Source organism: Papio anubis, chromosome 13 (assembly GCF_008728515.1).
Source record: "Papio anubis isolate 15944 chromosome 13, Panubis1.0, whole genome shotgun sequence".
Lineage (NCBI taxonomy): Eukaryota > Metazoa > Chordata > Mammalia > Primates > Cercopithecidae > Papio > Papio anubis.
The window spans coordinates 102014315-102028749 of NC_044988.1; the positions used below are offsets into that span (position 1 = coordinate 102014315).

Below are 14435 nucleotides of genomic sequence, written 5' to 3' on the forward strand. Positions count from 1 at the left end.
TCAGACACCCATTTGACAGTAAGGAGGCCTAGCTGCGGGCCTGTCTGCTGCTCCATGCTAACGAGCCTGCAGATACATGACAACACGCATGAGCTACAACAGTAGTGCCTGGTGTCCCTGTGGCAACTTCCTGAGCATGAGAATAGGGCTGCTGCTTCATTTCTGGTTTCCAAATCTCACAAATAGTGTCTCCTGTGGCCCAGTCTAAAGGGAAATATAAAAGGAGTTCTAGAAATGGAGCCTGCTCAGATTGACAAATTATATACCCACCACCTCCCTTTCCAGAACCTCAGAGGTCAGGGCCTGGAATTTTGGAAGTTATTGGTGAAAAGAATCAGAAGAGAACCCAAACCCTAACTACTATTTTCAGGCAAAGAAAGGAAAATCCACGAAGGCCGTGAATGGCCCACGGCCAACGCCCATGGTGGAGCTAAGGCAATCTCTAGCCTCCTTTCCAGGTCACACCCCCTGAAGGCCTATTTCTGCAGCAGTGTGGCCAGCTTGGCATTCAATCTTGCTCAGGTACCTACTGTAATGATTATAAGCAAGGGTTTTGGGGTAATAAGAACTGAGTTTGCAATGGCAGCTTTGCTAGTTCTTAGCTTTACCATCCTCAGCAAACCATTTCATTGATGCTGTTTTAAAATCTGTGCAATGGGAATGCTAGCATGGGCATCATGGGCTTCGTGGGAGAACTCAGAGATGACGCAGGGGGCGCAGATGCCTTGCAGACCACAAGCACTCACTGCATGCACCATGGGTTCCTTGAACTCAGAGCGCTGGCACTGTGTTTTCTTGCTTAGAGAACAGCTATTCTGGCATCCCTTTGCTGGGGGCCAGAGAACACCCCCAAGACGGATGGCCTGAGACCTCATTGGCCACACTGATTCATGCCGGCTCGTCCTAGACTTGGGGAGCCTTCTACCTTCTCCCTTCCAGGGGTGTCAGGAGTCACCCGAGCTGTTTCATTTTCCTTCTCTTGGCTCTGCTCTGCTGTCTTTGGGAACCCGCTTCTGAACACCTTGGCCAGGGTACCCGGAGATGAGGTGCTGACGAAGGCACACATGACCCTCTCTGGGCTGCTGGAGCTTCTCTTTCCTCCTGACCTCAAAGGAGCCAGGCTCCCATGCTGGCTGCTCAACGGAATCATCTGGGAGTGAATTTTTAAAAACCTGAGTTTTAAAAAAAAAGCAATTGCAATCAGATGAGCAAAAATTTTTAAAAACTAAAAAAAAAAGAAAGTTAAAAAATCAAGGGCTGGGCTGGGCGTGCAGGCTCACGCCTGTAATCCCAGCACTTTGGGAGGCCGAGGCAGGTGGATCACCTGAGTCAGCAATTCGAGACCAGCCTGGCCAACATGGTGAAACCCCGTCTCTACTAAAAATACAATTAGCCGGGCGTGGTGGTGGGAACCTGTAATCTCAGCTACTCAGGAGGCTGAGGCAGAAGAATCACTTGGACCCAGAAGGCAGAGGTGGCAGTGAGCTGAGATTGCACCACTGCATTCCAGCCTGGGCGACAGAGCAAAGCTCCGTCTCAAAAAACCAAAAAAACCCCAACACACACACACACCACCACAAAAATACGGTTAGTGGCTGCATCCACAAACCACTGTATCAGTCAGGATGGATCCCGGGCAATCAGAATGTTTTTAAAAAGTCCCCCAGGTAAGCCAAACGTGCTCCCTAATGTTAAAACTCAAGGCTGAAAACTACCAATCTGACAATTCTGTTGTAATGCTGCTTGAAAACAAAGGCAGCCGTGTCTACTGAGCTGACAGGACAGCAACAGAGTTCCTCCTCCCGCAGTTTCAAACACCCAAACTACAAATGCCATTTCTGCCATTTGACTTGACAAATGCCTTCTGTACAGAAGGACAGGGTGACGGTAACTCAGGTCTTTTCAGTCATGGAGGGATCCCTTGTGTACAAAAACTGCCTGTGTGGTGCTGTACGACACTATCAATTCTATTTAAGTCGAGGCTAAATTTTAGTTTCCTCCCTGAATTATTTATTCCTCAATGAATGGTGAACCCCAGGAGGTGGGGGCGATTGTGGGGGTGGATGGGTCAGGAGAGAGATGTCTGGTGACTTCAAAAACCGTCGCTAAGGCTGCTGCAGTAACAAATTCCACAGATGACCACCATGCAGCACTCATCTCTTGCCTGGCCATTGGGCAAATTTATTATTCCCCCTAAGTCCCAAACACCCCATTTTACCCTCCCTGGTAATTTGTGTATGCATACTGAACGAACCAAGCTGGCCAAGAGGGCTGTGTGCACACGCTTCTGGGTACGGAAAGAGACACGGAGGCGGAGGTCAAGTGCCTTTCAACAGGCACAAGTGTGGGGAAGCTGACTACATTTCCTGAAGTTATTGTTTTATAAAGCGTGTTCCACTTCTATAACCATCAGCAATTACCCCTGGCCAGGGCAATTCTACCCTGTCCCTCCACCAGTGCCCCTGGGAGCTCCTTTCATGGGTCACTGTCCATCTGTTCCTCCTATCTCACCTCCACCCCAATTCCAGCCTAATGATGAGCACGTATTTCTGTTGGACCAAACTTCAGTCAGTAACTGAACAGCACAGCTGGCCTCAACGCACCTCACTACTGTACAGAGAAGAGTCCAAAAGGAGCGAGGAAGGAGGGCTGGGCTGGATAATGAAACTTTTTATATCTGAATTACACAAATCCCCACCAAGTAATTTCAGCATAAAGCAAACCAAATGGCAGACGAAACGGATGTTAGTACCTTGTAGTTTACTTCAGTAATACATAACTTCTAATCCATGTCCGTCTTGTTTCTTTTAATTCTGCCATTTCCTCTTAAAATTTAGGGTTTAACAAAGACAACAGGGCTACTGTTTGCCAAATCCCAGCTATTAATTCACAGCATAGAAAAGTCAAAGCTATAGCAAAAAATTGCTAATCTGCACAACTTTAAAAAATAGTTCAGTACATTTTTGTTATAAAATTCATTTACAGGAGGTTATTCACATATACTTGTCAAATTTACTCCTGATAATTCACAAAAACATACAACTCAACAAACTGCGCACAACAAATCCAAGGCAAGTTATATACAAAGAAACAAAACAAGTTTGTAAGTAGCACACATTCATGTTGAAGTAACTAATATTGAAAGAAGACAGGGAACTTTCTTTTAATGCCATGGCAAAGACAAAGCAAAGAGCCACACTTTACACCCTGTAAAAAGAAGAGCCCTGTTCAACAACGCTGTGCTGACAGCCACATCAAGAGGGGCCACAGCAAACACATGAAATGCCTTTGGCAAATACCTGTACCAACCGGAACGAGTGAAGTTTCCAAAGTCATGTCAGGGACAACTGCATTCCGCTGTGAAAGGCCGTCACAGGACACAGGCTCACTTGTTAGAAAGGACGACGTAGTTCTACCACTGATTCTTGCAGAATCAGATCTGGTGAGTGGTGAACCAACAGGTGAACAGGCATCAAACTTAACTGGAAATAATACTGTTCAGTGTGTGGCAGCAAAATATGCATTTTAGAGAAAACTTTTCTCAAATCAGGTGTTAACAGTATTAACATGAGCAGTGTGGGAGACATCCTGACCCCAACTGTTTTTGCCATGCCTCCCTTTGGAAGCTTAGGAGTTTGTACGTTCCCTAAGTGGTCACCACTACAAGTGTCTGCTAAAATGGGCACTTCATCAAGATAACAGAAAAGTAAACTTAAAGTAACGAGATTTCTTCCCAAAGGCACATGGAAGAGGCTGATAAAACCCCTGACCCAGACAGAGTGGGGCCCATCCCTCCCCGTCCTGAACTGTCACACACTGCATGGCCAAGGACAAACTCTCCGCCCCCACACAGGAAGCAGCAGCTGCCTCTGGGGACAAAGCACTCTAGGAAGTCACCTGCTGCCTGGGTTTCAGGAGTCTTCAGCCGACGTTAGTCAGATGTCCGGACACCAGTAAGAGAGACACAGGTAATGAAATCGAATGTTCAAACTTTTGGCAAGCAAAAGTTGTTTTTTAAAGCTCTTTATAATCTGCTCAAGTAGAATTTCTAACACAAAATCCTTTTTTGCTTAAAAATGACAAGGGAAACGTCAAATAATGCACATGAACCTTCAGCTACTTTCCTACCCCCAAATGAGGTAGGGGCTGCACCGCATTCACTACAGACCCCTAGTTTTTACAACTGTCAGCTGGACATTCTCATGTTTAGGATCCTCCAATTCACTGTGTGGCTGCTTGGAAAACTGGACAGAATCAGGCAGCCCGCCCCTCCCTTGTCCCGAGCCTCCTCGATCTCCATTCACCATGGCCAATTTTTTTCCCCCACAAAAACACTATCACCTCTAACGGTAACTGGAAACAGCTATCAGATATTCTAAACAGCATGTGTTTTCAACAGGTAGATGATTTCTGAAGATTACAGGAAGTCTGCCACTCTCTTCTCAGTTCTGAACTCCTCTGGTTACCCTTCATTTTAAACCGGGTGCTTCTTTCCCGCCCAAAATATTCTATTTGGCCTGCCCCAGCGGTTCCCAGGCTGCCTGGTGATCAGAGTCCCTTGGGAAATGTTGAACACAGTTTCCCAGGCTTTCTGGAAAACTAGTTACATCTGTCTGACATCTGTAAGCTGAGGTGATTCTTCCACAGCTGAGTCAGCGCTCATCTAGCATTTGGCAACTACATGTCTGTACCTCACCAGTCACACAAAGCTCACAATATGCTGGGAGCATTTAAATGATAGTTCAAGAATTATTCTTTCACTCCATATTCTTCTCTTTCAAGAAGATTAGGGATTTTAGCTAGGGAACTATGTGCATACTAAACAGGTAAATGAACTCATCCCAGAAATAGAATACCCTGGGCCTGTGTCTAAAAATGCACCATGTCAGCAGGATTTTACCTAACACAATTCTGCTGCCCAAAGTGTCCCCCAGGAGACTCCAGGTTTTTTTTGGTGGGGGGGGTTTGCTTTTTTTAAATAGAGCTAGAGACACCAGCACTAACTCAGCTTATTCCAAGCTAGGCTGTTAAATAAATCTGTCTTGCCCTAACAATGGTTGAAAGGACCTGCCCTCCTCCCATCTTTTTTTTTTTTTTTAATATAAAGTTTGTTCTGTTGAAAAATGATTAACATTTTAAACAGGGGAAAGAAAAGCGGTCTACTAGATTAAATTTTAAAAGGATTTTGTTATTTGCTATACAAATATACATTTCAACTTTTACAACATTCACTCCAGTCTGACCTCCTTGTCTATAGAAGAGGAAGAGAGCAACATTTCCGGTCTCTGACTTCAAGGACATTATTACTGATACACAATGCCCTCTGAAAGCTTTTGCAAATGACAGAAAGTACTGAGGATGACCAGAGGCTCAGGTGTTAAGGATGCATTTTCCGTGTTTTCCAACAGCACACAAGCTCCTTACAAAAAACAAATAAGCTTATCTAGATGGTCCCCCGAGCTGGTCATCTTCAGTTTACAATATGCTGTGGCTGCTGGCCCATGTCATTGGGCTTTCCTATAAAAGCTTTCTTTTCTTGGAACTGCTGTCCTCCTGCTCCGGTCTCCTCTTGTCCCACCTAGAGTTCCTCCTGGTGTGAGGGATCTCGGAACCACACTTCTGCTCGCCTTCACTGAAAGCCCTGGCCTCTCTCCTGTGACAGAGCTCCTCTTCTGGGTCATCACATTTGCTCTGACACGTGGAAGCCTCGGGACTGGCAGCTGGAGGTTCGCCCTGCACGGGAGGTTTGTGGCTGCTCAGAGCAGCCACTACAGCAGCAGGCTGCTGTACATGGCCCAGGTCCTGGTGAACGACAGGGAAGCTCGGCTCTCCTGCAGGAGGTGTTGCTCCAGGATGCTGGGGGCTCGAGGGCTGTGGATCCCATAGGAATATTCCTCCTTTGACCTCAATGCCCATCCTCTTCAGCAGTCGTGGGTCCCGAAGTTGGTCATGAACAGGAGGTCTTTCAGGGTCCTTTGAAGTAACAGTAAGAGTAGTTTCCTTGGAGTCAGAGGGTGTGTGGTATAGAGAAGCAGCAAAAGATGTCTTGGCAAATCCACTGTCTAGCTTGCTGCTGGGCAAGCCACCCTGGGGTCTGGATACCTCTGGGGCTATGGTAGGAGGGTGAGTAAGACTTCTCTGTAGCACGGGCTTGAGTTTCAGAATCTTCACTGCATCATGTCTATAGTTTTTGTCACAGGTCTTAATAATGGCACCACGCTTCTGAGCATCCTGAATCAGCTGATTCCAATGCTGGTTTTCCTTGAAACAATGAGAAGGGAAAAAGAATTACACCCCAAAGAAACACTGCTTGGGAAGCATAGAGTTCCAGCATTCATTTCTGAACAAATAATATATATTATTGTATGAACAGATTCTCAAGATTCATTACTCATCAGACAAGCATGAAAGGAAAAAATAAATTCGAATACAAAATGATAAAGTCCCATTCCTAAAGAAAAAGAAAAGACCTGGTCACAGCCTATAAGGGAGAACTTCAACTTTTTTTTTTTTTTTGAGATGGAGTCTCACTCTGTCGCCAGGCTGGAGTGCAGTGGTGCGATCCTGGCTCTCTGCAAGCTCCGCCTCCCGGGTTCATGCCATTCTCCTGCCTCAGCCTCCCAAGCAGCTGGGACTACAGGCGCCCGTCACCACACCCAGCTAATTTTTTGTATTTTTAGTAGAGACGGGGTTTCACCGTGTTATCCAGGATGGTCTCGATCTCCTGACCTCATGATCCGCCCACCTCAGCCTCCCAAAGTGCTGGGATTACAGGCGTGAGCCACCACGCCAGGCTGAACTTCAACCATTTTTATCGGTGCATTCAACTGCAATGCAGGTCTGCGCTAGTCACTAGGAGCATCATGTTGCTATTTCTATTTCAATAAATTAAAATAAAACAAAATATAAAACTCTGTTCCTAAATTGCAGCAGCCACATTTGAAGTACACAGCGGTCACACGTGACTAATGGCTGTTGTACTGAGCAGTGCAGACACAAAACATTTCCATGATGACAGAAAGGTCCTTTGGACATTGGTGATCTAGAGTGCTGCCCACACCTCTTGGCAGGGCTAACATTCCCAAACAGGAAGGTCTGGTTTCAGAAAGCAAACTTCTGAGTGCACGTGACTGTTCCAGAAAAAGGCCCACGGCTTTCACTGGATTTCCAAAGGCCTCCCAAACCCCAAACGGCCAAAACATCTTCATCACTGAGATCTCCAAGAGATCATCTCACTTTCTGCCTGTTTCCTAAAGGAGCTTAAGAAATAAAATCCCATCTCGGGAAAGTCGCCAAACACATCCATCTCTCCTCTCTTCCTGACAGTTTCCTCAGAGGAGGCTGCTGCTTTACAACCACTAGAACTCAGGTCTCTTTAGAAAGAAGAGAGGAAGAAAAAGGATAGCTACCCTCTCATGGGGGCTCCTGTACTATTCCTAAGGATATGTTAGGGAAGCAGGGAGGTTGCACAGTATTTACTTGCTGTGTGACCTTAGTCAAGTCACTTGACCTTTCTGAGCCTGTTTCCTCATCTGTAAAATAGGAGTAATATTTTATTTAATGGATTCTGAAGTGCACATTGCTTTCACATTTTACCATTTCTGACCTTGGGGACCCTCTTGCCCATGTACCTGTCCTTGGGGATTTCATGATGAGGCAATTATAACCCTTAGACTTTTAGTCAATAAACCATTTAAAGATCTCGCCTGAAAACTTTCTACAGACATTTTCTGATCAGACAAGAAAACACCAGCATTAAAACTTATGCCTTGGGCTGGGTGCAGTGACTTACGCCTGTAATCCTAACACTCTGGGAGGCCAAGGCAGGCGGATCACCTGAGGTCAGGAGTTCGAGGCCAGCCTGGGCAACATGGTGAAACCCCGTCTCTACTAAAAATACCAAAATGAGCCAAGTGTGGTGGCACACACCTGTAATCCCAGCTACTTGAGAGGCTGAGGCACGGGAATCACCTGAACCTAGGAGGCGCAGGTTGCAGTAAGCTGAGATTGTACCACTGCACTCCAGCCTGGGCAACAGGGTGAGACTCTGTCTCAAAAAAAAAAAAAAAAACCAAAAAAACTTTATACACTGGAGATCAAGGGTTCTAAGAAAATCCTGGAGACAATGGTGAAACTCTTAGCAAACGCTAAATTGCCAATCTTACTACTACACTGAGGATGAATGGCAACACTGGTGACTACAGACTGGGAAGTGATTCATTCGTGCTAGATTCTGAAAGTGAAATAATTTTAGGAATATCTTAACCTATTATTTTACTTGTATTTTCTCTTTTGTGTATGCATAAGAATGTGATAAAAATCTGTCTCAAGTCTTAAAAGAGTCCTTTCAATAAATATGAAAGTTCTAAGTGAAAATAAAGCACTGTATCATAGTCTAATAATGGTACATAAAATAGTGGTGGTGCATATTATAATGAATGGTTTGTTGAATTTGATAAACTATGGTAATAAACTGACTTCACAGTAGTTTTTTAAGGTTTGGAGAAAGTCATGTGACCAGAATAAAATGCTTGGCACGGTGGCTGGCATATTCCAGACAGGTCTGTGGAGGGAGTGCCAGGCTCTGTGGCTCAGTTCTCTTTCTCACTCAGATCTCTAGAGATCCTTAGCCTGTGGCTCAAACACATATGTGAAGCAGATGGCCTTGCTATTTTTGCTAAGTTTACCACACCTAAAGTTGGTGTTTAATCCATTCCTAAGATTACAAAAACAGTTCTGAGCAGGCACAATTAGCTTTGGTTTTACAAAGGAAATCAAACGCTTTAATGATTGATCCCATTTCCAGAAGGGGAACTAGGCTAAAAAATTAAAAACAAAAACAAACAAATTCCCAAAACAACAAAGAAAAAGCCCAAGGACAAAAAAAGTTAGAAAGCCCAGCTGACAAATTGGGAATTTTTAGATTCTAGTCTGTCTCTTTTTGTAGCACTGCCTTCCTAGAGTGAAGACAATGTCGGTGCCATTAGCTGGAGGTCAGTGGTCTGTACAGTTGTGGAAGGGTGTGTGACCCAAGGGCTCCCAAATACTGTCTAAATGGAACGTGAAAAAGGGTTATGGAATAAACTTCCAAGCCCCAGCTTCCCATGTCCTCCTTGGGCTGCCCTGCCTGCTGCACCGCACCCTTCATAATCACGATGGGCCTCATCCACCCACAGAGTGCACTGCCAAGACACATCAACACCCTGAGTTGCCAAATAAAGGGAGGATGAAAAACAGTAGTGCCCATGAAGCTCCTTTAATCAAGGCATCACTAAAAGATGTATCTCTAGTAACATTTCATTTACTTTTCAGGTTTAAACATGATCAAAATCTGTAATATTAAAAATATTTGTCTTGTTTTGCTCAACTGTACAAATAAGTGTTAACAGGCTATTCAACTGACAAGAGATCATGTTTTAACACTCAGATCCTTATGGTCACAGGAAAAGCAATTTTTAAAAATCCAAACCTATATTTTGAGATAACTATAGAGTTACAGGAAGTTGCAAAGAAAGCACTGAGAGGTTGCATGCACCCTTCACATGGGTTCCCCAAGTAGTTATAAAAATCAACTTTTTAGGCCAAGGTGGGATGACTTGAGCCCAGGAGTTTGAGACCAGCCTGGACAACATGGTAAGACCCTGTCTCTACTAAAAGCACAAAAAATTATCAGGGTGTGGTGGTACATGCGCCTGTAGTCTCAGCTACTCAGGAGGCTGAGGAGGGAGAATAGCTTAAATCCAGGAAGCGGAGGCTGCAGTGAGCTGTAATTGCACCACTGCACTCCAGCCAAGGTGACAGAGCGAGACCCTGTATCCAAAAAAAAAAGGGGGGGGGAATACAACTTTTTAAACTTTCAAGTTATACAGAAATTATCATGAGAGAGATGTAGCTCAGTGAGATTAATATAAAGGCTTTTAATTCTAAAAAGAGATTACCCCAGTGAATCTTATCCCAAACAAGTAGGAATAGAAGTACAATTTCAAAGAGAGGAAAAAATAAAATAATATTGCTTTCTATTCCACTGAATATATTTAAGAGCGATGTAATAGTTTTAATTGCTGTATTTTAAAATGTCAATATTGATAATACATCAGAAACATAATCTTCAGTAATATTTAAACATACAAAGATTTTTTCTATCAACTTAAAAATGGGAGGTACATAAAAATAAAAGGTACACAGCTTTTAAAACTTCCTTCAGAGTAGGCATACAAATGACAAAGGCGGGAGTGATAAAGAGAAGAGTGAAACGAGAAAGGTGTATCTGAGCGCCACCTGGTGGCAGGAACCAAAACCAGGGGAAACAGCCACCAAGTTGGCTCTTCTTAGATGAAATCAATGACTTTATAAAAAGAGAAATGAGAAAACCTACAAAGTTATTACCCCTAATGAGACAAACAGCAAATACGGGAGACATCTAGCTGTGGTATCAGTGAATTAAGTTGTACCATTTGTCTACTAAAGTTGGAAACTCGTACACCTCTTCCAGAGGGGCGCCAGTCCTGGCAGAAGAATGCCGGAGGCGCTAAGTGCTGGAGAAACAGAGTGAGCAGCACGGCTCCCAGTGCCAGCAGAAAAGCAGAGCAGAGTACGCGCCTGCAAACTCTCTCTGGCATTAAGCTGGGCCAATAAACAGTCACATTTACTGAGTGTTTACTAAGTGCCAAGTAATTGCTATGGCACTTTACATTTGTGGATTTAATATACCTTAACAATAATCCTATGATGTGGATAATTTGTTTTAAAATGGTCACCTTGAGAGCCCAGTGTAGATACTTGGGTTCTGGGCTGAAAAAAGGCGAATGGTTCACGTGTACACAAAAGCTCCTAGGAAGAAGTTGCTGGAAAACATAACAACCATTATTTTGTAATCCAGAAATCATTTACAGTTTGATGGAAAATAAGAACAAAAACTCAAACAAACAATAGTAACAACGGGTAAATTTCTGAGCTCTCTGGTACCTACCATCAGGGTCCTCAGATGTCCGAGGATGAAGAGGCTGTACTTGGCTCGTGTGATGGTGACATTCAATCTCTGCAAACTTGCCAGGAATCTAGGCAATAAAAAAAGAGTTCCTTCTTTGTCTAGAATGATTTAACACACCTGTGTGAGACACAGGTGGACTCTACAATGACTTAGTGTGCCCGAGACATAGGAGGACTCTTAGAATGACTTGGCGTGCCCGTGTGAGACACAATGTGGACTCTAGAATAACTCAGCGTGCCCAAGACACAGGTGGACTCTAGAATGACTCAGCGTGAACGTGTGAGACACAAAGTGGACTCTAGAATGACTCAGCATGCCCAAGATACAGACGGACTCTAGAATGACTCAGCATCCGCATGTGAGACACAGATGGACTCTACAATGGCTCAGCGTGCCCATGTGAGACACAGGTAGACTAGAATGACTCGGTGTGCCCGTGTGAGACACAGGTTGGACTCTAGAATGACTCAGCGTGAACGTGTGACACACAGGTGGACTCTAGGAATGACTCAGCATGCCCATGTGAGACACAGGTGGACTGCAGGCAGCTTTTCCAGGATTCCTCCACTCCTCTAGAAGTCACAGTGCTTTCTTACTCTCTGTCCCAATACAGGGTACCGGGCACAGAAGAATTCCTATTAAAAACAGTAAACAAACCAAAACCTCAGGGCTTCCTTCAAAGTGATGTATCTATCAATTTCCTATTTTTACCTGGATGAGATAATTGGAAATTTTAACAGTGCAATCTTGAAGACTTAAAAAATCCTAAAAATGTGGTACCAGCCCATTCACTTTATTCTTACATTTAAATATATCCAAGTTGTTAAGATATTGTAGAACTAGTGTAGAAATACATGAATAGCAGATAAATACTTCAACAGCTGAGAAAAAGAGCTCAGAAATAGAACTGATGTACGACAACAGTGAAATTTCAAATTAGCTGGGAGAGAAAGGACTATTTATAAACTGACCCTGAGATATAACTGGTCTCTGTATATGCAGCCCATCCCAGGGAGATGCGAAGGTTACTTTAATTACTATTTTATTTGAAAACAAACTAATTTATAACCTGTAAATTCTATCTGCTTCTCATGACAAAGAACAAATAATTATGTAAGAGTCTTGGGCTTGGGGGAATATTCTGTCACTCATACAGATTGTCCTTAGCATCTTAAATACACTGACAGTAGTTAAGGTTAACAAACTTAGCCAAAGCAGGAAAACACAAAAAACAATGACACTTTGACACATACTATGGAGAGTAACATGCCTCTGCAAAGTATACTTAATCTAATTGTCTATTTGAATCTTATTAAATAAAAGAACAGATTCACACTATGAAATGGGTTAATATAAAAGACACCAAAACCAGGCACGGTGGCTCAGGCCTATAACCCCAGCATTTTGGGAGGCCGAAACGGGTGGAGCACTGGAGCTCAGGAGTTTGAGAGCAGCCTGGGCAACATGGCGAAACCCTGTCTCTACAGAAAAATACAAAAATCAGCTGGGCGTGGTGGCACATGCCTGTAGTCCCAGCTACTTGGGGGGCTGATGCAGAAGAATTGCTTGAAGCCAGGAGGTGGAGGTTGCAGTGGGCCAAGACTGCACCAAGATCTAACAGTGGGTCTATTTCACAACTTAAAAGAGAAACTTTCATAATATTACACAGGTTTTCACAAAAGAAAATTAAGAAAGCAAATGGTGTTCTCTAACAGTGATAATGAACCTAATCCTGAATTATAAACAAGCAACAATGTATAAAAGTATAAAAGAGCAACAATGACAGTAACTCACCCAATTGAACCTTGCACGCTATTTGCTCTGACACATGTAACAATAACACAATCCTTCTGCCGACCCTGGAACGCATCCACAGTATCTACTTCTGCTGGTCTATTTACAAAAGAGAAACATATTTACTGGAAAAAGGAAGATAATTATTAAATAAACATATTTATAAACTAGTTTTTGGTTTTTTGAGAGAGAGTCTAGCCTCACTCTTGTCCAGGCTGGAGTGCAGTGGCATATTCATAGCCCACTGTAACTTGACCACCAGAGCCCTGTCTCAGCCTCCTAAGTGGCCAGGACTACAGGCATGGACCAACACCCTAATTTTTCCATGTTTTGTAGAGATGGGGTCTTGCTATATTGCACAGGCTAGTCTCAAATCCCTGGCCTCAAGCAATCCTTCCACCTCACCCTCCCAAAATGTTAGGATTATAGATGTGAGCCACCTTGCCTGGCCTTACAGTCTTTATTTTTAAAGAAACTTTAAAAAAAAAAAAAAGAGAGAGAAAGAGAGAGTCTCACTACGTTGCCCAGGCTGGACTCAAACTTCTGGGGCTCAAACAATCCTCCTTGCCTCAGTCTCCCAAAGAGATGCATGCACCACCATGCCTGGCTGCTAAAAAATTTTTTAAATATTTTCTTGGAGGTTAGCCTGAAGTCCTCCTCTCTCCATTCCCTGGCAACCACTAATCTACTTTGTCTCTACAGATTTTCTTATACTGTGAGTTTCACATAAATGGAATTACAAAATGTGATTATTTGTGACTGTTTTCCCTTAGCATAACATTTCCAAAGTTCATCCATGTTGTAGCATGTAACAGAACTTCATCCCTTTTTTTCATTAATATTTCATTGTACCACACAGTACAAAGTTACTAAGACTTAGTGTTAGATGGCAGCACTCCCCAAACTGATCTACAGATGTATTCCAACTGCCTTTTTTACAGAAATGGTCACACTGATACTAAGTCTTTGGCTGGACGTGGTAGCTCATGTCTGTAATCTAAGCTCTTTGGGAAGATCATGTGAACTTGGGAGTTTGAGAACAGCCTGGGCAACTTAGTGAGACCTCGTCTCTACTAAAAATGAAAAAACACCAAAAAATGCAAAAAACAAAACAATACTAAGTCTTCCAGTCCATGAAAACAGGATGTCTTCACATTTATTTAGGTGGGGTTTTTTTTTTTTTTTTTTGAGATGGCGTTTCACTCTTGTTACCCAGGCTGGAGTGCAATGGAGGGATCTCAGCTCACTGCAACCTCCGCCTCCCGGGTTCAAGTGATTCTCCTGCCTCAGTCTCCAGAGTAGCTGGGATTACAGTTGTGTGCCACCATGCCCGGCTAATTTTTGTATTATTAGTAGAGACAGGGTTTTACCATGTTGGCCAGGCTGGTCTTGAACTCCTGACCTCAGGTGATCCACCCACCTGGGCCTCCCAAAGCGCTGGGATTACAGGCGTGAGCCACTGCGCCTGGCCTATTTAAGTGTTCTTTTAATTCAACAATGTTTGCAGTTTTCAGCATGTAAGTCTTACATTTCTTTGGTTCTATTTATTCCGAAGTGTTTTATTCTTTTTGATGTTATTGTAAATGGAATTGTTTCAACTTCCTTTTCAGATTGTTCGTTGCTAGTTGTATCAAAATATAATCAACTTTTA

General features: G+C 43.5%; 1 protein-coding gene across 6 annotated transcripts in view; it reads right to left on the bottom strand.

Annotated features, from left to right (window-relative positions):
• Positions 1 to 2741: 2741 nt before the first annotated feature.
• SETX (senataxin) overlaps positions 2742 to 14435 on the bottom strand; it is a 99926-nt gene continuing 88232 nt past the window's right edge. For 2 of the 6 annotated variants that reach the window (XM_017949528.3, XM_009187954.4), the window contains exons 24-28: positions 12785 to 12883; positions 11587 to 11625; positions 10970 to 11057; positions 10758 to 10844; positions 2744 to 6261 (exon numbers count right to left, since the gene is read on the bottom strand). In XM_017949528.3, coding sequence (XP_017805017.2) covers positions 5518 to 6261; positions 10758 to 10844; positions 10970 to 11057; positions 11587 to 11625; positions 12785 to 12883 — 1057 coding nt within the window. In that variant the 3' untranslated portion in view covers positions 2744 to 5517. Of the gene's footprint in view, positions 6262 to 10757; positions 10845 to 10969; positions 11058 to 11586; positions 11626 to 12784; positions 12884 to 14435 lie in introns of all 6 variants that reach the window. The other 4 variants (XM_031654671.1, XM_009187956.4, XM_009187955.4 and 1 more) reach the window with 4 other exon arrangements.